At 35.8% G+C, this 25,380-nt stretch overlaps 1 protein-coding gene and 1 long non-coding RNA gene across 3 annotated transcripts; one reads left to right on the top strand and one right to left on the bottom strand.

Moving 5' to 3' along the window:
• The first annotated feature begins 1 nt into the window (after position 1).
• Positions 2 to 25,380, top strand: LOC109548233 (uncharacterized). Its single transcript, XR_002174271.2, has 3 exons — positions 2 to 293; positions 12,638 to 12,662; positions 25,228 to 25,380. It is a non-coding gene; the product is annotated as an uncharacterized lncRNA (long non-coding RNA).
• Positions 1,542 to 17,956, bottom strand: MYOT (myotilin). 2 transcript variants are annotated; one of them, XM_019924895.2, is made up of 10 exons: positions 17,873 to 17,956; positions 14,600 to 15,160; positions 10,449 to 10,623; positions 9,462 to 9,566; positions 7,077 to 7,126; positions 6,005 to 6,137; positions 4,764 to 4,971; positions 3,001 to 3,166; positions 2,382 to 2,515; positions 1,542 to 2,156 (listed from the first exon to the last, which is right to left on the bottom strand). In XM_019924895.2, exons 2-10 carry the CDS (start codon positions 14,953 to 14,955, stop codon positions 1,984 to 1,986), a joined length of 1,500 nt encoding a protein of 499 aa, XP_019780454.1. In that variant the 5' UTR covers positions 14,956 to 15,160; positions 17,873 to 17,956; the 3' UTR covers positions 1,542 to 1,983. The 2 variants fall into 2 exon arrangements, with proteins under 2 accessions (XP_019780454.1, XP_073658667.1); XM_073802566.1 differs by having other exon boundaries at positions 7,077 to 7,123.

Below are 25,380 nucleotides of genomic sequence, written 5' to 3'. Positions count from 1 at the left end.
GTGCGCGCCTTGCTCATGCGCCTGCGCGAGCCCCAGGCTCCACGATGGGAACAAGCGGCGCTAGAAGATGCCAGCGCGCCTGCGCACCGAGGCCTTTACGGAAAGGCTTTGCGTGAGGCGGGCCTGAGCGTGGTGGCGTTTGTCTCCGGCGGAGGACCAACTTCTAGGGCAAACCTGGCTTTAGGCCTGGGGTTAATCATAAAAATCGTAGTAATTAATTATAATGGGCTACCCATTCTTCACTTTTAACATCTTTTGGCTTGTTTAGTCTTCACACCGCCCTTTCCTGAAAGGTATGTGTTTTGTCCTCGTTTTAGACCTGAAGAGACTGAGGAGAATAAATTACTTACCAAAGGCTCGTTGGGGCAAGGTTTGCTCGACGCCAAAGCCCGAATTTGTAACCAAGACCCCACTCCGCCGCTGCAGCTTTTAGATACTGATTATTAGTAATCGAGAGCTGTTGCTGGAAATAGCTTTCACCCCTCTTTCCACCCAATATGGCTTAAGAGAACGTTGAAATAGATTAAAAAAAAAAAAAAAGTTCTGCAGTGATAAGGTAAAAGCGTAGCCCAAAACAGTAGTCTTTGGGAGCCCAGACTCACATCTGACCCAGCAGCTTTGCAAAAGTGAGAAGGTTTGTAAACCAGCTATAGAAAAGGCCAAATTTGGTTGTAAATTAAGGCATCCATAAGCCCGCCAGAATATGAGGGGGGGAGGGGGGCAGGGATTCTTAGGTTGGTAAAAAGGCAAATAAAAAAGGAATTCAGTGGAAAGCCCCAGGGTAGCCAGCTAAGAAACCCTTCAAGCTGTTTTGAAAGTAAAAGATAAAGCCACTTCTGTTATTTCTCGGAAAGAGATGTAGGGTGATGTTGATAAATGCTGTTTCATGTCAGGTAAAAAGGAAAACTAGGCCACACAGCAGCGAGGGTCAAAGACTACCAATGATAAAACGAATAGGAGAGGTGTAGCGAAAGGCCAGCAGCCAGTGGAGATGAGACCTGAGAAGAAAGGGCTACTGGCCTAGCTTAAGAATAGTTTAATACAAGGATTTGCCCTTTCCTGTACTTGGACTCTCAGAGGCTGGCAAAATTGTTTTCTAAAGTAGTAGGTTATCTGAACTAGAAATGTAGGAGGAAAAAAGCCCAAAATACAGGTATTCAAATTTACATTAAATATAAGAATTAGGTAGATGACTCTGCAGTCTATTCTTAATCCATTGAGCTCAGTAGACTCAAAGATCTTAAAGAATTAGAAACCTGTTTGGTTAAAACAAAATCACAATTTCAGGAGAGATTCTGTCATGGTTTAAGTTATTCTGGTTGCCTTCGAAGTGCAAACCGTAAAAAGTTTAGTTCCCTCTCTGGAGAAATTAGCTGTAAGTGAGCTTCACCAAGACAGGCTGTTCTAGAGTATAATATTGTTGGTCTCTTGGAACTTGTTATTCATAGGTTTTGCTGTGTGTCGCTTAATAGATACAAACCAGCAGTTTTATCTTAAAGATCTAGACTTTTGTGAAGATGAGACAGTCTGTTTTAAATATTTGAAATTTTATTCTCTTTTGACATAAAACTAAGGAACACTCAGATAATCTATACCATGTTAGTATTCCTATCAGAGAAAACGGGTAAAACAGTATTTAGAAAGCAGTACCAGTAAATCTTATTACGCATTAGATGTGTTTAAAACGTTGATATTCATTTATAACCTGTAGTCGTAAAATGTGTATGACTTAAATATTAAAATCCCACATTTTTTAAGATCTTCATCTACAGTTGCAAACCCAGATTTTCTGTAGGCTTCACAAACCAGAGAGGTAAACAGAATGTGCAAGAGTCAAAGGATAAACGCATTATAAATATATATTAGTTGTATTACCTAATTAAAACCATAATCTGTTAATACAGCTATGGATTTATTGCAAAAATTTAATTGAAAATATTGCTAATAGTGTAGTTGTTGTGTTTTCCAATGTTGGTAGAGTTATTAAAGTTCTTCACTTTCATAGAGTCCAGATTGAGCTGCCAGACGCTGAAACTCTCCTTCAGGGTTAAAAGCTTGTTTCACATCCAAACCTTTCCCGTTAAGTGCTAAATATTTGCTGAAAGTTGGTCGGACACGTAACTGCTTAGGAGCTGGAGGAGTTTGGTTTGGACGGGCTGAAATGGATCAAATAAACGTTAATTTAGAAAACTTGTCCTAAACAAATGGGTTGCACTAGGTAGTCATTATTGGACAGGGAGAGAAAAAAAAATCAAAACTGATTATGTATGGGGAGAATCCTTCAGAATTTATGCTATGCTGGAATTTATGTTTCTTATTAAATCTTTCCAGTTAAGTTCTTTATAACACTTGACATAGCACTGTATAACAGCGTGAGATACCTGTAACATCTAATCTCGTGTTACATGTGGTCACTCCAGCTTCATTAACTGCAGACACAGTATACCACCCAGCGTCTTTCTTGTTTACATCTTTTATCAGTAAAGTAACTCTTCCAGAGTTATCATGATATAAACTGGAAAGAAACAAAAATTGAAAGTAAAGGAATTAGTTTTCCTGTGAGAATTTATTTATGATGCCTGTGACCTACAGAGTCAGACTAATAGGAAGAAAAAAAGCATTTGGAAATTCTGAGTCTGTAGCTAGTCATTGCCAAATAGCTATGGGTTTTTTTGAATTAAACATCCCCCCAGTCTTGTTTGTATCATATTTCCTTGAGCCATCTTCTTTTATTGTTAGTAAAAAAGTAAATCCTAGCCTACTTTATCCCTTAAATTTCTCATTAGTGGGATCTGGCTTAATGAGGCTTATTATATTTCTATATATATATATTTTAAAAGTTGAAGTATAGTTGATTTACAATATTGTGTTAGTTTCATCTATATGTTTTTAAAATTAGACAAATTGAGGTCACAGATGCATGCCATTTATAATACATTTAAAAGTATAACTGGATTCACCCAAGTACAGTATAGTTAAGTCTAGAAATACTTATCCTACCTTATTCGATCAGTGTTGAATTGTACCATTTCATTATTTCTTTTCCAGAAAAGCTTTGGTGGTGGTATAGCTGAGATTTGGCATTCTAGCTTCACTGAGTCTCCCTCAAAAACTTTTTTACTCTGTGGTTTGTAGATGAACATTGGTGCTCTTCTATGTTCTTTTGCTACATATTAATAAAAAAATCACGTATTTGAAATATTATAAACAATATTAAGTCAAACCAAAGTATTATGAAGTTTGTATGCTGATGTAAAAGTTTAAAAAAGTACTAACGACAGGATTGGAAGCTTTATGTTTCAGCTGTAGTTAAAATAATATGCAATACTGTTGTATATTGTATACTATTTATAGTTCTAAAACAGTAATGTAATGATGCGTTGAATTTATAATCATGTTTCATTGGAAGAATTTAAGTCAAGTTGAGATCATCTCAGCTATAGAGAGGCAGCATGAGTGGTGGAAAGAGTACCAGCAACTTGGGTTCGAATTCTGTTTGCCCCACCAGCCATGCCACATTGGGGAAAATTTTGTTTAGTTTCTCTGAGGCTAAATTTTATCTATTGTAAAATGATACCCAAGAAATAGTTACTGCTGTGCCCACCAAAGCACAAAATTATTGTGAGGATCAATTGCGATAATGAATGAAGACGCACTTTGTAAACTATAAAATAATATACAAATGCCAATAATAATTATCTCTTTAGTTTTCTTCAAATACCTGAGGGAAAAGAGGAACTGATACTATAATACTATAACCCTAACTTTTCTGAAGGAGTAAGGAGGAGATTGGACGGATGCCTGTCAAAGTCTTTTTCAGCTCTAACATTATAGTATTTTTGGAGCTATTGGCACAGAAAGGATTTGCCATAAGCTTAATCACTTGGATTTTGTGTGTGTGTGTGTATAAATTCCCAGATCACTAGTTTTTCCCTTAGTCTGAGGGCCCTTATTATATCATAGAATGATCTTAAAGATTTTTCATTCATCTGGGTAGAATACAAACTCAAGATTGCCCATCCTTGAACTTGATTAAGTTTTTATATAATAAGCAGTGAATTATAGCAAAATATTGCTTATGCAGTATATTGTGGCTTAAGTCATTGCAAATGTGATATATTTAGAGCACTTGAATTGTAATATTTTAAGACAGGACATTAGTTTTATGACAACTGCCCTACTAAAGACAAATATGAGATAAGAGTTTTACCATACTTGTTTTCTAAAGCAAGTAAGCATGTTTTTGTTGTCATAATTAGAGACTGGTTTCCTGGTAAACAGTGCATAGTCTAAGGCTAAAAGTTGACATTTACCCTTCAGTTTTAAACTATGTGTGATTATAGCAATTCTGTGAAAATGTGAGTCAGATTGATTATTTTAGACTGTAGACCAGATAAATGATTAGACTAAAAATTTTCATATTAAGACCCTTTAATCATATCTACAAATACTGTACATCTACTGTACATCTAGAAATATACCTAGAATATACTACCTCCTTTGGTCTGTCTGAAATTTTACCTTTATTTCTCTTCCAGAAAAGCTTTAGTGGTAGATCTGTCATTCTAGTTTCACTGAGTTTCCCTCAAGAGCACTAACCCCTGCCCACCGTGGCTTTTACATAAAAATTCGTGTTCTACTGGGTTGTATAGTATAGACGTTAACCTTAAATATAAAGTCCTTGGGGTTTTTCTTTTTTAACGCTTTCTTATTTGATTCTACAAAATTTTAAGGAGCTCTGTAGGATCTCTTTGAAAGCTTACCCAGGACGTCCAGCTGCACAGTAAAGGTGGCTTCTCCTGCTCTGTTCTTGGCAACACATGTATAAGCCCCTGCATCTGAAGCTCTGACCACTTCGAAGATGAGTGAATGAAAACCCTTTTCAGACACTATCATTTTGTGAAAATCATCTGATTGAACTGGTTGTCCATTTAGATACCATGACACATCAGGAGCTGGTAGTCCACTAACCTAGAAATGAAAACACAAGGAGATAGAATTTTACATTATAGATCACTGGGACCCATTTGTCCATTTATGAATTTTAACAGTTCAGTATCTGAGTGGGTTTGTGATTGAAAATGCAAAACAAGAGCTTAAAAGATATTTTCTTTCAATAAATTTTAACAAAATAGTAAAAACTATAACACTTGAAATTAATACAGTATTTTCATACTATCTGAAAACACATCTAGCTCTTTTGTAAACAACCTCAGGCTCCTTAAGATCTCTTAATTACTATATTAAGGACGTTAAGTTATCTTATATTGGTCTCCACAAGGAATATGGAAGTCATATGGCTTTTCTGGCTAATGGCAAGTGTGAATGAAGTCCCAGAGGCCCATATATATGAGACTTGCTGATAACCATTCCAAATAACCTTTCCAAAACTGAGTGTTCTTGAGCTGTAGTTCTGGTGTATAAATGGCATTTTGTTAAGTGTTTTCGTAAGTCTTGACAATTAAATCCATACACTGACTTTCATTCATAAGGAATCTGAAAAAACATTTATAAGAAAAAGTTCTCCCAAATGAGGATAATAAAAATGTAGGCCTTTCTAATAAGTTATTTTAGCCTGAAGAATTCTTCTAGGCCAAGAGAGAGCAGGGTGACTTGAATTTCTTTAAAGAGGCGTTCTACTTTAGAAATCCTATTGCTATGAAAGCTTCATTTATATAGAGTATTAGGTGGTAGGCACTATTTTGAGTACCTTATACCTGTTTACTTAGTTAATCCTCACACAGCTTTGAGGTAGATATATTTGTTATTCCCAAAGAAACAAAAGCATAGAGTTGTTAAGTGACTTGTCTCAGGTTACACAGCTGTAAAGTGGCAGGGCCAGGATTCTAACCCAGGTAAACTTAGCTCCAGAGTTTGTGTTCTTATCTATTATACATATTTCTTGTCAAGCTGTGTAGAAAGTTATGAAGAGGAGGAGGACATTTTTCAAAACTTAGTATCCCATTGTTAATTTTTCTCCAGTATATTTGAACTTTTCTCTTACTTTGAAGTCCATTCTGCAGAATCTTCCTTCTTCAATTGACATGTTCTCTGGCACTTGAATGAAACGAGGCGGGTAAAATTTCTCCTGGATTGCATCCTGATCATTCACATCTCCCCTTGAAGATGATCTACTTCTACAAAAATATTTTAATAATCACTATGCAGAAGAGTCGTCATTGCTCTTCCTTTCATGCAAATATAGTTTAGCCATCAAATTTGAAACCCTAGAGTCTATGCTGTTTGATCTGATAGTGTAGTAACAATGGAGAGAGGCTGCAGAGCTGTATTTAGCTGTGGCATATTTGATGACTATTAGAAGTGGTAGCAATTTAGAAACACCTGATACAAATTATACATCTTTGTTTCTTTTTTCAGTGCCATGAATTGATGAAGAAACTGATCTATTAAAATGCAGAGTACCCCATGGACAATTGTAGTCACATGCAAAGATTGTATAATTAGAATCAGGTTTCCATTGTTATGAAAAAGTTGTTTAGCATGGAAACATGGTCCTGGCTTATTTCACCAAAACATTAAAAACAGTTTCCTCTGAGATAGTTGTGATAATTAACAGATAAAAATTTTTATTGTCATCTTTGACATTAGAAAATTCACATTATTTTTTTTCAATTGGTTCTAAAGCAGTATAAACATTATTTTCTTTTTTTATAACCATATTTTTTTATTGCAGTATAGTTAATTTACAATGTTGTGTTAGCTTCAGGTGTACAATAAAGTGATTCAGTTATATATATATAACATATATATTAAATATATATAGATTCTTCAGATTCTTTTCCATTATAGGTTATTATAAGACATTGAAAATAGTTCCCTGTGCTATATGCTAGGTCCTTGTTGTTTATCTATTTTACACATAGTAGCGTGTATCTGTTAATCCCAAACTCCTGATTTATCCCTTCTAACCTGCTATCCCCTCTGGTCACATTGCTTTGTATAAGAAGTATGTAAGAAGCTTGAGGGCTTTGTAAATATTACATTTTTTTTAAGCTGCAAACATTTTAGGTAGCAAAATGTATATTTCTTTAAAATTAAAAAAAATTTTTTTTTACCTTACTTGTGATGTAGGAAGTTGCAGTCGTGCATGTTCTGAATTGTGCTGCTTGAAGTTAAAACAAAGTGATAATGTTAACATGCTGTTGTTAGCTTGAAATGAAGCAGAATTTAGTAGTCGTAGTTGAAAGGAACATTTCTGTTGTGGCTGTATTTGTACTGTCATGGATAGTTCTATATATTTAGCTGTTAAGCATTTAAAATATAGTACACTAACCTTCTAATACTCTAGCAAGAAATACCCAGAATTAAGACTATTCAATAGATACGATTTATGAAAATTAACTAGACTTTGAATTGGTGGTGGTTCATTTTTTAGATGACGATTTTATGACAAAGGATGATGAGTCCCCCTGGTGTATTTGAAATGGGAGCACATAGTACAGATTGTCCTTTGGTAAAACAGGAATAGTTATGAAGTCATTTGTGTTGGCAGTAGATACAGGGTATTATGCCTACTGCTCATAAGTGGCACCAACAGCAGTAAACACATACTAGACTGGAAAATACTTTTCTTTTTAGCTCATGGCACAAAATCCTGATGGACACTGTGGAAGCTATGTGTAGAGTTATGAAAAGCCTTTGAAAAACAACATTACTTACTTCCTGCCTAATAAGGGTGTATTTAATTTAAGCAGTCATCTTTTAGAATTTATATCTGAGCACCAGAAAATTATTCATATTTGAGGATAAAATCAGGAATTGATGAATTTATAATAGAATTAACTGATTAAATATTTAGTGCCTATTCCATATATTTCATTGTGCTTGGTATAGTGAGAGATACAAAGAAGTAGAAAATATAGTCCTTACCCAAGTATATGAAAAACAACATAGCAAATCAGTACAAATAATTTATTTTGGGATGAACTTTAATGTATTTTGTCATTCTAAAACAAAATTCTTACAACTCTGTAATAATTTTTGGCTGGGCTTTGAGTTTCTCTAAGCCAAATGTCAAAAGATCAGTGAATTTTTTGGTAAAAAATAAGAATAATCCACTTAAACTCATAATATCTAAATTAAGTTTTTCACCTTTTCCTGTAGTGGTTTGAACATGTATGTATTCATATTCATAGGTGTGATATTTCAGTTATATGTAATTTGATGACATTTTGTATTATTTAAGTAGACTGTTTGAAGTGTACCAAAAAACGTAAGATTTTTCTTTTCTGATTTCATAATATGTTTTGCTGCTATCTCTTTTCTTGGTACCTTCACCTTCATTTTAAAGTTTTTAAAGAATGAATGAGAAAAACAATACACCCTTGACCTTGAAATCATACACTGTGAATTTATAACATAAACCATCATCAATCTAATGTTACTTTGGGTTATTTCTTCTAATAGAGATATATTTGTGTCTTATTCTTGCTGTAATCTCCTGTACCAACTCCAGAGCCCAACACACAGTAGGTACTTCATATAAATTAGTTGAATAAATGAGTGTGTGAACTCCTCAGTAGCCGAAAGAGATTTAAGTTCTGTTCTCAGGTTCTAGTTACTTGCTGTGCTAGACCCTGCTCTATCCTTTTCAGTAGATCTAGTTACATTTAACAGAAACAAAAGTCTTATTTTCATCTTCCTATACTGTAGAAGGTTGGAATTCTTGAATGCTCGGTTTGGCTTCCAGTTTCTTGTGGAGTTTTTAGGAAGGAATGAGAGGTAACTACAGAAGCAAGATAGAAGAGCAATAGCAGTTCATTTTGCCTCTCCAGCTGTACACTTCTCTTTGAGGTTAACTTGTTAAAATGAAGTTGATCAGGAACAAGCCTGTGGGATATTCACTTTATGTTCTGGATAAAGTTAATCCCTTGGAAAGGATGCTGTTCTTAATCCTGGAGCTATTACTCATAAGGTTTTTGTTGTTTATTTTGTTTTGTTTTTAATAAGAATCATTTTAAGATACAGGAACATGACAGAAGAAATTGGATGTTTCATTAGTACATGAGTTTATTTTAAAACATTGAAATGATAAACAGCTTATGAGAAAAGGTTATAATTACTTTGGTTTAGAGTTTTAACTTTTGTCCTGTGAAAGATTTACAACTCATAAATTTTCTGTCCATGTAGACATTGTAGGGAGAGTCCTCGGTTTAACTGACCCCTAAATGTCCAGATGAAAAGTGACACCATTAGTCTTCTGGTGTTTTGACTTTATAACATTTCATATGCAGATACTAGAACCACCAGAAAATGAGGTAAAATTAAAAATTTTTGTGTATATATTCAACCCATCATGGCCTCTACTTTTTATATGTAATGGAGTATGGAAGTAATTGACTTTTGCTTCAAATGCTATTTATAAGCATTTAGAAAAGCAGATATTTAAAAATCACACAAAAGAAAAGTGCTCCAGTTAGATAAAGATTATTTTAATTTACCTGTGCTGGATCTTGTGCCTCACTGTCATTTTGAGCTTGAAACACAGCAGCTGCATTCTGTGGTCCTAGCAATCTGCGAGCCATCTTCTCCTCATATGTTAGCCGCTTTAAAGAAATAAATCATAAAGGAGATAGTAATGAGATTTAATAAAAGTTATTTGTATAGCTTTACCTTAAAACCACCAAGAATTATACCAAACAAGTATAGTTACGCCTATTGAATGATAGATACTATGTTCATAAAAAAACATTCTTTCATTCAAAGCAATTTCCTTTCGTTCTAGTGCCACTTCCCTCATCTGTAATATTCATCTCTGTTTTCTTTCTTCTCCTAGTAAAGGCAAGCATAATCACCCTTAAATAAGGCTCTCTCTCCCCAATAAAGGGAAATTCTTTGTCTTCCTCCTTGTTCTGCATGTTCCTGTTGGCTCTGTCTTTGAATATAGTACCGTATGTCCTCAGATTCAGAAATAACTTTTATTAAGTGAACACTATATTTGATTTACTAACTTCTGGTTAAGAGCAGTGCAACTTGTATGTTAAATGTATTTGGATTAAAGGCATATAGTAGTACTCTTTCAGAGATCAGTGACTAATACAATGTGTATAATAAGAATTATAGCTATTTTTCCATCAATAATATATACCAAAGTACATGAAGAAGTCAGGTTGACAGCATTTCCCATTAGTTATTTGGTCATCAGACGTATTTTTATGGTAATGCTTAAAACAAAATTGAATCATTCAGATTGGGTTTTTTTTTTTTTTTTCATTTGCTTCATTCTTTTACTACTGAACTCCTAGAGGGGATTTCATGCAGAGAAATACAGAATAGGATCCAAATATTCCCTTTTTTTAGATACTCCTCTCCCTTGCTGATTATATGGACATAGATCTGTGAGACAGAAACAACATTCTTATTGAGATTAGATTTTATAGTTTTATTGGTTTTTTTTTTTTTTAATACAAAATAGACATCTTGCTCACTTGGTTTCCATTATGAAGAAGGTTGTCCTTGCATTTTAGCTTTCTCTCCAAATCTTGAATCAGAGCTTCTTTTGATCCTTGTATTTCATGGTCAGGAGTCCTTGGTGTGGGCTTAGTATTTGCATTTTGGGATGGCTTAGCATTTACAGGTTGGCCAACTGAGGGTTGTTGATAGCTTTAAAAAGAAAAAAAGATTTTTTAAAAAGAAGATCTTTAAAGTAAGGTGTGGTATGTAAAATAGAATTGGCATCATTTTGTCAGTCACGTTTAGGTAGGTTGAATTTACCATTTAGTACTGCTGGTGTTATTAAAACACCAATTGCCCTAATAACAGTCAAGAAGGATTTTATAAGAATGGTTACTAGCTGTTTTTTATTTTTGTTTTTGTTTCTTTTCATCTTGGCAAATGAAAATTAAGTAGCAGGAGGAGCAATTTAGATTAGACATAAGGAGAAATGTCCTTCCTTGAAGATCTTCCCTAAAGAAGTGAGAGTAAGTCTAGTTACTGGCAGCTTGAGAGTTCTTCCAATATTCCAACTGAATTTCCTGAGTTTGATTTATGGGTGGATAGTAAGCAGCGATGTGCTGGAGCTGACTCATATGGGCTTAAGAGAACTGATTTTTAGTGTCTCTTCCCAGCTCACTGTGATCTCATGCTGAAAGTTTGAAATTGGTGGTGGTGGGAGTATCTATACCAGGGAAATTGGTAAATACCACAAATCATGGCTCTTTCCTCCAGAGCTGATTGTTAAACATTTATCAGCATAACCACTGGTATTTAGTGAATATTCTCTTGCTTTGAATGGAGTCTACAGTTTACATTTTAATTTCTACTTCCTATTCATATTCTAGACAATCCAAGTATGGCACTATATAACAACTTGTACAGTAATAACAGTTTCTTCAATATTGCATAAGTGATTTTTAGAGAAAGGGGTGATTAGAGGAGGAAGGAGAAAGAAATGTAAACTGAGAAAAAAAGGAGTTTTGGGGAAAAAAAGCAAATTTGATCGGCAGTTGAAGAGTTTGGTTTAAATCCTTATTTCAAATTCCAACCCTAAATTTTCTTCCAAGATGTCCTTGCCCCCTCCTGGTGTTCCCCTGCTGATTCTGATAGAGGACAGGGGTGGTATTTAGGGAGTCCTATATTTTTAGATCTGTTAGGTAGCTCACACTTTTCACAGGGTTTATTCAGATTTTACCTAGTTTATTTATTTAGGGCTCTGAAGGTGCTAGCTTATATCTACTTAATGTGGGAAAACTGGCCACTGCCCTCAATGAATATTTTACCATTATCATAATAAATCCAGATATCCAGATGAGGCAGCCTTGGTCTGTTCTTTGACATGTCCCTGTTCAAAAATTCGCAGGGATCATTAAAAGAACTTGTAAGCTAAGTGGAAATGCATTTCCTCTGAGTGGAGCCAGAGTTTTAATTTTTGCAGGCTTTGGGGTCTTGGTTAGTAATCTCTAGATTGTAAATACACTGAAGAAAAAAAAGATGTTTTATTACTCACTGTTGTATTATTTGTATCCACTAACACAAAGCCTGCAAAATAGTGAGGTAATACTCACTATCAGTTCAGTGAATGAATATTTTCCATTGTATTCAAGATGCTCTGTATTGAAAGTTGATTATATACATTTTCCCTCCTTGTATTTCAGATATTCAGGATTGTCTGTATCTGATTTGTTCAGTGAAGCAAATAGCCAAACCAAGTGTTTAAATAAATAGTGAGATGTTTTTGTTTTGTTTTAAGATTGAATTCCCAGGTCAAAGTGGTAAAATGTCTTTGGTTTCATAGATCTACTATGTCTCCAACTGTATGAAGTTAGAATAGCCCATTTGTTTTTTTGTTTTTCCAGCTAAAAAAAAACCAGTCATATGTGTTTGGTTAAAGTGAATTAGCATTAAATAATTCTTTTGTCAGACTGTCATAATATGATGTAATATATCTGAGAAATCCTGAAGGACTATCAAAACCAAGCCTGAGAATCACTGATATATATGTAATCTCAGTCACCTTTTTATTTACTGAATACCTGCATTATTACCAGTTTAGATGGTTTAAGTGTTAGGACTTGATATCTGTTCGTAATTAGAAACTAATATTATACTTGCACAATGCTTTATAGGTTTTTTTTTCTCCCCCTATCATTAATCACCTAAATCCTTACTTTTATTACAGATCAGAAAACTGAATCACTGAGCAGGTAAGGAAAACTTGAGGAATGTCACACAGCAAGCTTTTTGAAAGGAATAGTTAAAGAGTTCCCCTGAATTTCTAGTCTGTGGTTTGATAAACTGAATAAAACATTTGCTTAAGGGTTTTCTACTGATGAAAAGCTAAATAAAGCTTTCAAACCTCTCTAGGTCAGAATCCAAGGGATTATTATAGAAGACAGGGCAAACTTCAGCCCATCATAAAAATGAGGGAGTTGTGCACAAATGTTCAAAGGGCCAGAGCTTTCCACCTGTGCAGCTGGACACTGAACTGGTATCAAGTGGCTGTGGGAAGATTAAAAGAGTTATCTATGGTTGCTGAAAATGGAGCAGCTAAAGCTGGATCTTTGATCTCTGGTTTGGGGTCCTTCTGTGCTTTATTTCTTATCCTCTCTATTTTTTCCTTCCTTCCTCTCTTAGTTCTGTGCAGAGAGCTAGGTACATGGTTGAGGCTCACTAGTATTTATTTGGTGGCTTTCTTTTCTGGGCAGGAATTTGGAATAGGATTAGAGCCTTTACTAAGAAAAATATTTTAGTGAGAAAGAGTTATTTTAGATTTAAACATGCTTATACAGGAAATTTGTAAATAATTGAAAGCTAGATGGAAAAAGATTATGTGGGTAAAATGTAAGTAAGAAAAATCTACAATATGTGATAATGGGTATAATGGGAATTTGAGATAGAAGAGAAAGAGTGGGCTCTTAATTCTTGAAGGCATCTTTTAAAATCATTAGGCCAAACCTATGAGAATGCCTTTTTTGTCAGTCAAAAATTTTTAACTATCAGCCATTTCAAATGGTTCAACCTAGTATCTATAGGATTCTAACAAATGTTTTTGGTTTTCCTCGTTTTTATTTTTAAAAATATTGAAAAGGTTTCTTTGCAAGTTGAATTGCTCTGGTGAGTTCACCTAGGTTTCCAGAGTTGTCACCAAAAATAGGAATCTCTAGAAAAATTAGCCTCTAGAGAAAACTGAGAGAAATTAGCAAGAATTTCAGCAAATCTGTTGATAAGTCTGTAACCAACAAAATATATTTCATCACACAGTTTTTCAGATGCCTCTGATTAATTCTCTGATGTTCTAGCCAGCCAAGGAATAGGAAAACTGATAGCCCAGAGTTTGCATAAGCACAAAGTATTCAGTTCATGTTTTAAAAAAAGCACAACCACTTTGTCCTTCTTCATATCAGGTTCTCCTAGGACAGTTTTAGGGCTGTGGAAATAGTACATGCTTGCATAAGGCTTCAGTTATTCTTCCCTGTATTTAGGTTGGTCTAACCAATTTGAACAAAGTGTAGTTTTAATTACCAGAGGAAACCTTAAGATCATGAGCCTTTACCTATTCAGTCTTTCCTTCTGATCATAGGGAAAATTCATATACTTCAGTGTTTGAATCCCATATTTTCTTTTTAGCCAAGTGGTTGTTCAGGATCAGAGGGGAAAATGGATAGGAAGAAAAGACTAAGACTGAGAAGAAACTTAATAGCCTCTGCTTATGTGAGAGGAAATCCTATCTGAAGAAGAGCAGACAGGTGTTCACCTCAGCTAAGCTCAGAACCAGAGCAATTAAATTTACAGCATGAGGAACGTAACTTAGAGGTGGGGGAATAGTTCACTGTTCCTGGGTATGTTAGAAATATTTTTTTTGAAGATGGAAAATAGTAGGTAAGTAATTGTGTTATGTAATAGGTGATTTGGGTTCAGCTCAACCTGGACACTGGAGAATGGGTCAGATGACTTATTGCCAGTACCCTGGTTTAAGGTGTTCTAGGAGAAATATGGAATGAGACTCTGATATCACGTTGACTTTTTAGATAGTGAAGAATGACGTACATAACCTATCTTCCCTTCTCCCCCAGATACAAGCTCACGGTATACACAGTTCTATCTGTCTGTCTCTCTCTATATATTTTAAAAATTCACTTACTTGGAGTCCACAGTGGAAGGGATGTTACTGCTATTGTAATCAGGCTGTGATGGTAATATGGAGCTGAGGAAGTTGGCTGGGGACTGGTTATAAGTGGCTGTAACCCTTTGGCCTGGGTTGGAGCCAGCAAGCTGCTGAGGAGAACCAGGGAAAGCAGAGGAGGACATAGTGATGTGAGAGCTCACTGTTGAGGAGGCAGAATATCTTTGCTCTTTGCACTGGCGGGGCTGGATTATAATAGAAGACTGTTTGGTCTGGCTAGAGTAGCTGGAGGTTTCCGGTCCAGGAGGCTGCAGTCTGGAGCCACATGGGTTTTGGGATTGGATGAAGTGTTTTGGACGTTCGTAGTTAAACATGCTTAGCTGGTTTATGGAAGTTGAAGGCAACTTATAATGATTTGCTCCTGGAAGGGTGGGGTCCCGAATCTGGGGCTGCAAGCCTGGAATTATACAAGGTTGCAGTGAATCAGAAGCAACCTTGGTCTGCACCTCGTTGTTGATATCCTGGGGATACTGTGCTCCTGGCTTTGATAGAGTGGCCTTCTCTTGAAGAATATTGTTCCTTCAAAAGAAGAAGATGATTCAGTTACAGTATTTGCATAAAAAACAGTACCGTTTAAGATCTTTAAGAGTTTTTGTGCTTTGTTTTTTTCCTTGTTTTTTTAAAGCTTATGTGCTTTCAAAGTCACCTCAAGGTGGAACTTTCCTGGCTTCTAGACTTCCCATTCCTTTATCTGTTGTCTTTGCACAAGTGACTTTCCCCTTGAGAATAAGAAAAAAGAATTCATTAGTGTTTGTTTGCCTCTGGGTGATTCTTAAAGCACGCCCAGGGCCTTCAAGATGTAGGAAAAGTTTAAGTTTGCCAAGTGGTTATTTATGAAAAGAAAACCTGTGATGTTGCTCAATGTGATAATTTTATGGTTTCATGTTTAGCTTTTGCCCAGAGGCTACAGTTTCATTAACCACAGAGAGTTAATGGTTTAAAATTATTAGCAGGTAAATATATAACATGTCAGCTTCTATTCAGTCTGAATTCTTCCCCTTGCTCATCAAAACCGATGAACAGCTCTTCTGATACTCCAGTTAATTCATGCCCTGGTGATCTGTGATGAATGATGTGGTGAATCAAGGGGAGCAATGTGCTTCTTTGGTAAAGAACATTACTGTCCGTATTTGCTCCTTCACCCTTTTACAGTTTCACAAAGTAGAGCAAACATCTGTTCTTCACTATTGTCAACCTTGAGTGGATTTTGTTTTACCTTATAATTCACTGCTTCTTTTTCTCCCTTTGATTCCCAATTGACCATAGTACCAAACTAGATGATATTAAGGAGTGACTGTATTCGTGTGTCTCTGTGTGTGTATATAATATATGTTACCGACAGTATTCCAGAGCCCTTTGTAATTTTTTGTTATTTTTAGATTGTATTATCTAGTTATTGGTCTCGATGGTCTCTTAGTTATTTAGTTTCACTTTAAATTATTTTTACATGTTTAATATGTATTTCAGACTAATTTTGAAATTGCTTTAGTTCCTATATCATTTTTCCTTTTGAAATGGCAAACAGGATGTACAGAAGGGAAGTAAGGCAACTGTGAAGCTAGCCTATAGTTTCCCAAGAAAAGAAGGGTGCCATTTTTCTTACTTAGCTCTGCATTGGCAGTCCTGACTTCCGACAGTAGTTCCCCATTTTTCCTTTGATAAATCATTTGTCACTATAATCAACCTTAAAGAATTATATTTGCTTCTTTTGTTTTTAATTGGGGCATAGTTGTTTTACAATGTTGTGTTAGTTTCTACTATATAGCGAAGTGAGAGAATTATATTTGCTTCTGATTTCTTCCATTAGTAAGGTAAATCTGGGCAGGACTGTATATAGACTTTATACACAAAAACTAGCGCCATAAATTGTTGTAATACTGCTTTTGTCTTTATTTAAAATATCAAGTAATTTAGTTCAAAATACATTTAGTTTGTTTCATATAATATAAACCAACTCTGAGGTAATGATAAATCAAACTTTTAACTAATAAAATTAACCAAATTGTTTGTCATCATTGAAGCATAGTCTTATAATTATTCAGTTTCCTATCTTGAAGAAAGTATCATTTTTAATGAAAAACTTCTAAACCAGATAACTTGATCCTCAGGTTGTGCATGTAGTTTAGAGTTATATTAAAATTAGCAGTTTTAGGAAAGAACAAAAATGCAACTAAACAGCCAAGAGAAAGATTCTATTGAAAAAGGCACTTAAAAAGTCATACATTTCTTAATTTTGAGTTTATGAATACAAGCACATTCAACTAGAGTGCATTTTAGTAATTAACTATATTAGGCCTTTAAATTATTGGAGAAAAACATCCAGAAGGAGGCTTTAATTAGATACTCTAAAAAAAACGAAAAAAGACTCTGTTTCAAGGCAAATAGTTTCATATTTATGGGTTTATTTTTTCCATTGCAGAATTGAATCCAGTGTTTGGTTTTAAATTCCTTTTGGGGCAGGCAAATCATTCAGATTAATTTCAAATACCAAGGAAGGAATAAACTGTTTAACAAATAGCCAGTAGATATTTTCCAGAAAATTCCCTATTTTTCTTTACATATATTTTTAGAAGGTCAACTATCTTGTACATTTTGGTATCAGCCTACATAGTTAACAATTACTGTTATTTAAAAAAAATTCAATTAAAAATATGTTCTTTCAAAAGTTTCATTTTATTCATGTCTCAACAAAATTTTACACAGATGTTCACACAGGTAACTCTGAAAGGTTTTTCTTCATGTGTAGTAGTTACTGTTCAACAATTCAATTCTATAATGCCTTCTATTATATGACAGTATCAATTTATTCCAAATAATGTTAAATAAATTTCAAAGATTTTATGAATAAAGTACTATTAAGTCTCCTATTTAGAAAAATCTTGACTTTCCCCCTCATGTCTAATATAGCACAGACTTGCACAAAAAACTGAGGATATTTTGAAGCTGTAGGACATTACCACAATTACAGTTAGATCAAGTGTCCCTTTTCAAAGAAAAATGATGATTTAAAAATAATGACACACAACTATCTTTCCTTTTATCCTTTCTGTAATGCCTTCCAATTTCAGTGGAATGAACAGGTTACATTCTTTTCAAATCTTGTATAATGCCATTATGATCTTCTGGCTTTTGAACTTTTTATCTGAAGATCACCTTTTACATACTGTTCTGATTTGGACAAAAAACAAAAACAAAACCCCAAACTGAAGCAGGAATAAAGAAGGGACTTACCCGAGTTCCAGAGAGTGCCTGCTCGGTTTAACCTACTACTAAAGGGAAGGAAGAGGCATCCCCTTCCCTCACAGACTAATCTAGTGGCTCTGTGCTTAGTATTATAGCACCACTGACTTTTATCAGCTGCCAAACAGTGACATCTGATGTGCTTGCCTGTCCATCTACCTATGCTGGCATGTCAAAGTAAGAGTCCACAATCTAAACAATATCTCAGATGTCTTAGTGATATTTAAGGAGTGGGATTACATGAGCTTCTCTTGCAAGCCTCTTTATTTTAGATGTGAGCTTTGACTATGAGCTTTAGCAAGCTCATATAGGGGGAAGAGCAAAGAATTGGGAAATGGGAAAAAATATAAAGAAAACTTATTTTCTTTTTTGTGGTGGGGGCTTTGATCTTCCCTGTTGAAGAAAGGACTAAAAGGGAAGTAGTATTCTAAGACTGACATTCTAACTGCTAAGACTTCTCCAGAAATAAGACCAGTGATGGATGGGCTCCAAACTGATTTGTATTGGATAGTTGTTCATCTGAAGGCCTTTTTTTTTCTCTTGCCAAATGGGAGGGGGAATGGAGTGGGGTTCAAGCAGTTTGTTTCAAGAGAGGGAGTGTGTCTGGGCAAAGGCAGGAGAGCAGGATGATGGTGTTATGTCACTGGGAAGGTGGGGAAGTGGAAAAATGTGATTTGCTTTCTTTAGCAAGTTCTCTGAATCTGTATAGCATATGCCTCCTTGACTTTATACTTTCATTCTAAAAGAGTTTGAAACACTTCAGAAACTACCAAACGAGCAGTGTTTACAGTTAGGGCTCTGTGTTGTTAGCTCTCTTTATTTCCCTTACTCCTTACAGTTACACAGCTTCCTTTCTCTTTTCATCAAGGAGACCATCTTAGCATTTAAGTTTCCATTTTTGTGCAGGGAAGTAAATAATTACAGAGGAAGAAACCTTCAAATCGACAAGAGGTGGTGAAGAGGGGTAGGTGGCATGAGGATCAGGCTAATCAGGTGGAATTATCCCTATTTAGTGGCTTTAACTTTGGTATGGTATTATTGCTTAAAGCATATCTGTTTATTCCCCTCCCTCATGCGTACTCCAGTCTTGATGTCATTATCATGTACGTTAGGATCCAACAAATAGATGTTTGAGCACATGTGAGCTGTTTAAAATTCTTCACAGCTGACCATGTAGGTGTACCTTCCTTTGGTGTTCAGAGAAAGTTTGATAACTGCCACCTGGGCACACAGCCGTTACTTAGTAGAAAAAGCATACTAGACTTGTTGAGTAGGCGTTCGCTTACAAAGTTTTATTTCAGGAATCACCCAAAATATTTCTCCACATCTGCTCACTGATATTTCAGATTCCATTAATAGGGACAAAGCCTTTCAATCTAAATTAGAGAGACCTAAAATGTAAGTGCAAGTGACAATAAAAATAACAAGAATAACTGATACATACAGCATTTACTTTGAGTATGGCCCTATTCTGAGCACTTTAAATGTGGTGTATGTGACTGATATTTAGTTCTTCCCAAGAACAGGGTTTGATTGAGATACACCCTACCAGCCAAGTAGGGAAGATGCTCAGGACAAACTGAAATCCCCAATTTTGCCTAGGGCAGATTCTAAATGTTCCATAGTTGAGGAAGAATTTTAGTTTTATTTACTCTTTATCCTTTAAGCTTTGCCTCTTCTTTTCCCTAGACTTTTGTAAGGTACAACGTTTGTTACAGTGCGGTAGCCCCACGGTACATCTAGGCTAAGGTTCTTGCTACAATTAGGGGATCAAGGGATAGTTTAGGAAAGGTAAGTAAGATCACTTGTAACACCATTCTCAAAAGTTAAGGGTCTGTATTCAGTAATTTACCATGAATCTGTTTTTCTACTTTTTAATATTTGGTTTGCTTTTTTGAGTGGTGTTTTATGTTTTGTCACAAATATGGCTATTTGAATGGTTTAGTTGCTTATTTGAGAAAAATAATCCTAAAACTGAATGAAATATTAAGATGTCAGGTGGGTGGACCATATTCCAGCCTGCCCCCCAGAGACAGCCTTTTTTTTTTTTTTTTTTTTTTTTTGCTTTACGCGGGCCTCTCACTGTTGTGGCCTCTCCCGTTGCGGAGCACAAGCTCCGGACGCGCAGGCTCCGGACGCGCAGGCTCAGCGGCCATGGCTCACGGGCCTAGCTGCTCCGCGGTATGTGGGATCTTCCCAGACCGGGGCACGAACCCGTGTCCCCTGCATCGGCAGGCGGACTCTCAACCACTGCGCCACCAGGGAAGCCCCAGAGACAGCCTTTTCCATTTCTATCTCTAAATTATCAGTAAGGGCCTCTGGTAAATCATTCTAATGCCTCACAAGATGTAGGTAACTCCCTACTATCTCACATGTTTCCTACTGAAATGTTTCTTGCTGCATGTCCAGGGAATTCCTTCTTGTCTCATCATCAGTGGAAGGGTAGCTGTTTAACTGTCACTCATTCATCCCATGTTGTTTTTTAAAATGTGAAGTATATATGCGATTGTAAAAATGGTGCTGTGAGCTGCTTCTAAAATCAGAGGTCAGATGTGTGTGATGAGGCTAATTTCTGCTGTCTCAACTGAGAAGGAAAATGTCATATTGAAGATGAAAGGACTAAAAAATGAAGAATGTTTTATTCATTTTCAGGTTATGCATTAATCACTATGATTACTGAAGTTCTGCATAGACCTATAGCAAAAGGGAGTCCCATTGTAGTAGTTGACTCAATCTTATGCTTCTCAAGCAAGAAATAATAATGGACACTGGGTTTGGAGTCAAACAGTAAAAATGATAACATTAATTTGGTTGATCTTCTACAGCTTTCTAGACATTAACCTTTTTATTATCTATTTTGGAGACCTGAGTGTGAGTGCCCACTCTACCACATACTTGCTGTGTAACCTTAGACAAGTTGCTTCAACTCTCTGAGCTTTAATAATTAACTGAAAAAACAAAGATAGTATCAGTTTTACGAACCTAAATCAGGGTTGCTGAGAGACTCAAATGAAACAGGAAATCATACAGTGGACTATTATGTGGTATAATGTATCTCCTCAACTAGGTTAAGTTTTTTTTCTGAGGGAGGGATTCTTTATTGCTTATATATCTATCTTGTCTAGGACAATTTAGCTCATGGTAGACATTCAGTAAAAAACTTGTTAACGTTCATGGAACTTTTTTGCCCGATAAGTGTCCCCACAAATGGTTTTATTAATGAAAAAGATAGTAGTCTCATATGAAAGATATTATATTATAAATTCAAGGCCTTTTTAAGTCCTAAAGGCTCACTGATAAACACAGGTACTCATGGAGAAAAATTTTGGATATGAGTATTGGCTATTTTCCCAAGGCACAGAAACTGACAAAACACATACAATGTGCTTAATAGATGTTTGTTCAATAAATTGCAGTCTTATTTATTTTTCCACACACCCGTTCTTCCTTGATCCCATGAGGAATCTTTATTTATAGGGGTGGCTACTGCCCAGGTGACTAGTGATCCTATAAGCTAAAGGGATTCCAGGAGACCAACTGAGAAATCACAGTCATAGGCTGTTGTTGGAGATAACACTGATCTCGATAAAAGAACAATGCAGTGAAGTAATAGCTACTATTTATTGAATTCCTACTATGTACTTCACGCACTGTTCCAGGTCTGTTAGTCTTCAATAACTTAAAAAAAAAGAAATGTTTATTTATTTGGCAGCGCTGGGTCTTAGTTGCGGCATGCGGGATCTTTTACTTGGCGGCATGCGGGAATCTTTTAGTTGTGGCATGCGGAATCTTTAGTTGCGGCATGCGAACTCTTAGTTGCGGCATGTGGGATCTAGTTCCCTGACCAGGGATTGAACCCGGGCCCCCTGCATTGGAAATGCAGAGTCTTAGCCAATAGACCACCAGGGAAGTCCCTCCAATGACTTGGAGTCTCCAAGTATCAATTTTTAGGTTTTTAAAAAATCAATATTTTCGTTTGAGGTTTGTCTTTGGGGGCTGGGAATGGTGGTGGATTATGTTGTTTTTAAACATAGCCTGGTTGGCAAATTCGCTTACTGAATTATCTTTCCATTTACAATTTGTCCTCTAAATGCAAGGACAATTGTGTCTGTATTCTAAGACTAACTGTGAAGAAACCTGTATCACAAAATGTTTTACCAATTTGTATTGAGATAGGACATTGAATTCTGTTTCAGGAAAAGATCCCATTCTTCAGAATCTTTTGCCATTTCAACATTGTTGGTGTTTTTTTCTTTTTTTACTAAGTTTCTGTACCAAACCCTTAAATGTGGATCTAAGCACATGACTTACTATTTCGGCCCTGGTGAAATGCATGATGGAGGGCAAGGGAGAAATGACACAGGTAAAGTGAGTCATCTCAGAATGCAAGCTCACTGAGGGCAGGAGCTTTGTCATGTTCACTGTTCTATATATAGAGCCAAGAACATTTGTTGATTGAGTGAATGTTAGGTCTGTCTGCCCTTACCATTGTGGTTGTAGCTCAGAGGAATTTTCATTGATGGTACAGAAATCCTCCTTTGGAACCTGGATCTCATGTTCATGGTGACTGGCTGTTTCAGGAATAGTTGGCATAAGGTTTATTGGAGTATTGTCTGGATTTTTGCCCTTTGTGTAGCTCTCACTGCTCCAGGGAAAGGAGGCCAGTTTTGGAGAAAATGTCCTCATGAGTGACTTTGGAGAACTGTCTGATTTCTCCACTTCTTTTCCTTCTGAAAAATATAATTAGTCACCAGTTCAGATAGAAACAGAATCTTCCTCTTGGCTCAGGGCTGAATTTGAGCAGGGTGATCCTGAGGAGTTACCTGGAGAAACAAAGAGTCTTGCTGTGGAGACAACAGTCCCAGCCTCATTTTCTGCAATGCACTTGAATTCCCCAGAATCTTCAGGAAATGCTTCTGCGATAATTAAGCTGCACACTTCCTCTGGAAAGGGGAGAGAGTCAACTTGACCAGAGTATTTGGATCCCTCAGGTTAACAAACAGTGTGGGAGGATGTCAAGGAGAGTACGTACTAGGAATAAATACTGTATTCCTAAGATTTAAAAAAATCCATCTGATTAGTTTTTTTGTCTTTGAGTGGGCTCATGAAGATAAATCTTAAAAATACAACCTAAAATAATCCCATCTTGGTCCCTAACACCTACTTCTTAGACACATCTGTTTTCTCTACTAGACTGTGAGATTCTTAAAAGCAGGGATTATATTTTATCTCTTGAATTCTAGATTTCTGTAGCTTTAGCGCTTAGCATAAAGGTCCTATAGAAAGATTTTCTGAACTGACCTAAAAATTATTATTGCCATGGTAGTTAGACAGTGATGGCCACTGTGTGATGGGCACCACACATACTTCTTGGACAGTCAACAATTTGGATGTATGATGTCAGGACACCTCCTTACTGCCTCTGTATGTTGCTCATGAGGCACAAATAATATCCCAAATGGAATTAGAGGAAGAATTTGTACCCTGTGAGGGCAGGGACTCCTCAGTGTGAAGAACAGAACAGGACATAGCCTGTGTCTAGTAAATACATGTTGAATGAATGAATAAACGAATAAATACACTGATAGATCCCAGTTATCTTGCTTCTTCTGTTGTATCAGTTCAAGAGTTGGCATAGGTTAGCCTCAAAACTGCTCCTGAAGGCAAAAGTGGCTTAGGAGCCAAAGTCTTCTGATGCTAAATTTGGTTTAATTATTTATTATCAAGATGTTGAAAAATTGTGCTTACCAGGAATGGATGATAAACAAGCTTCTGAAAGATAAAACAAAAGAATAGAGAGAGAATTTAAATGATGACAATTTAGTTGGGAGAAGGAGCCATGTGTGAAATAACTTGAAGCAAATACAACATTGACTGAAATCTTGAGTCACAGGCTGTAAATTCTCTAGAAACTCAGAAAAGGTACATAATGGAATGAACACTTGGCAAGGTGCTAGAAAAAAAAACTGTATTTTAGCCATGTTCTACCACTAGATTGCTCTGTGACTTTTTGAAAATTACTTTACTTCTCTGGGCTTTAGTTCTTCATTTCTAATAGGAAGTAAGACCAGATATATCTCTTCTCTGAATGTGAACTGTTGCTGAAACATTAATCCTGAGGTGGCCTTTTTCTCCTGAGAAAATCCTTTTCTTTTACTCTTTCTAATTAAAATAAAGTTGAATATTACATCATAAAAATACTGTAGTACTACTGTAGAAAACTACACAAAAGGTTAATAGTTTTCTCTGGGTGGTAAGAATGTAACTTTAAATTTCTTGTACTTTTTTTTTTTTTTGTGGTACGCGGGCCTTTCACTGTTGTGGCCTCTCCTATTGCGGAGCACAGGCTCCAGACGCGCAGGCTCAGCGGCCATGGCTCACGGGCCTAGCCGCTCCGCGGCATGTGGGATCTTCCCGGACTGGGGCACTAACCCGTGTCCCCTGTATCAGCAGGCGGACTCTCAACCACTGCGCCACCAGGGAAGCCCTTCTTGTATATTTTATATTTTTCTAGATTTATTATAATAAATATGTATTACTTTAGGTTCAGAAAATGCAATAAATGTTATTTTTAAGAGAAATACCACGTTGTGTAATAGAGGTGTTTCTTTCTAAATGTGATGTGCAAATGTTCACTTGTTTTGAATTAATATTTAAGTGAGTATATTTTCTTCACTTGATGCAAGAAATACCTTGGCTTGAACCTTGGCTGCAGCATTTACTAGCTTTGTGACCTTCAGCAAGGTGTTTCATATTTCTTATTTCAGTTTTCTTGCTTATGAAATGCAGATGATAACGCATACCTCAAAATATTGATGTGAGGATTAAATGAGAAATTGTTTATAAAGTATAAACTCAGTGTTTAGCATGAGGTAGATTGTCATACTTGTTACCCTTCCCTAAATTAATTATTTGGTAGGAAACTTACACAATAAAGTATTTAGAAAGTTACGCACCAGTTTTCATTTGTTTTGCTCTTTAAAAAATATGTTTATTCTCACATTTTTTTCTTGTTTGTATACTAAGAACTGTTTAGGAAGATAAGGTTAATCTCTGAAAACAAACTAGTCTTTTTACAGCTATTAAAACTATTGTTTAATCAGAACAAAACAGTTGTTTTGTTTTCTTTTTTGGCTGTTTATGTTGAGGAATCATTTGGATTTTAAGTAATTGTTTAGCAGTAGCAATATTTGAGCCTGTAACGAATCAGCTGTTAAACATTAAAACATGAATTATATTTCAAGGTTAATCAGAATGAAAAGTAAATTCAAAAGCTTATCACTGTACTTTTTCTCAGAATTCGGAAGTCATCTGAGTCTGCTATCTGCTCTTTCTCTCTGTACCAGTGAACTTGAACTGTGGCTGTGGCCTGGACTCGGCATTCAAACACGACACACTGACCTCTGGTTGTAGAGATGTCTTGAAGATGCTGAAGAATAAACACAGAATTCACGGAATGGAAGAAACTGTTTCACCATATACAATGATTTGGGGTGCCA

The sequence above is a fragment of the Tursiops truncatus genome, chromosome 3 (genome assembly GCF_011762595.2).
Source record: "Tursiops truncatus isolate mTurTru1 chromosome 3, mTurTru1.mat.Y, whole genome shotgun sequence".
In the NCBI taxonomy this organism is placed as follows: domain Eukaryota; kingdom Metazoa; phylum Chordata; class Mammalia; order Artiodactyla; family Delphinidae; genus Tursiops; species Tursiops truncatus.
This window is presented reverse-complemented; position numbering and strand designations above follow the sequence as displayed.

Bases quoted from the DNA above. Each gene is read 5' to 3' on its own strand.
- MYOT (XM_019924895.2), bottom strand. From the start codon at position 14,955: ATGTTTAACTACGAACGTCCAAAACACTTCATCCAATCCCAAAACCCA. The intron at 3,167-4,763 runs GTAAGCTTTCAA...ATTAATATGTAG, and splicing joins TGTGCAGCTGGACGTCCTGG to CAAAAGAACATAGAAGAGCA. The intron at 2,157-2,381 runs GTATCTCACGCT...GATCCATTTCAG, and splicing joins CACGAGATTAGATGTTACAG to CCCGTCCAAACCAAACTCCT.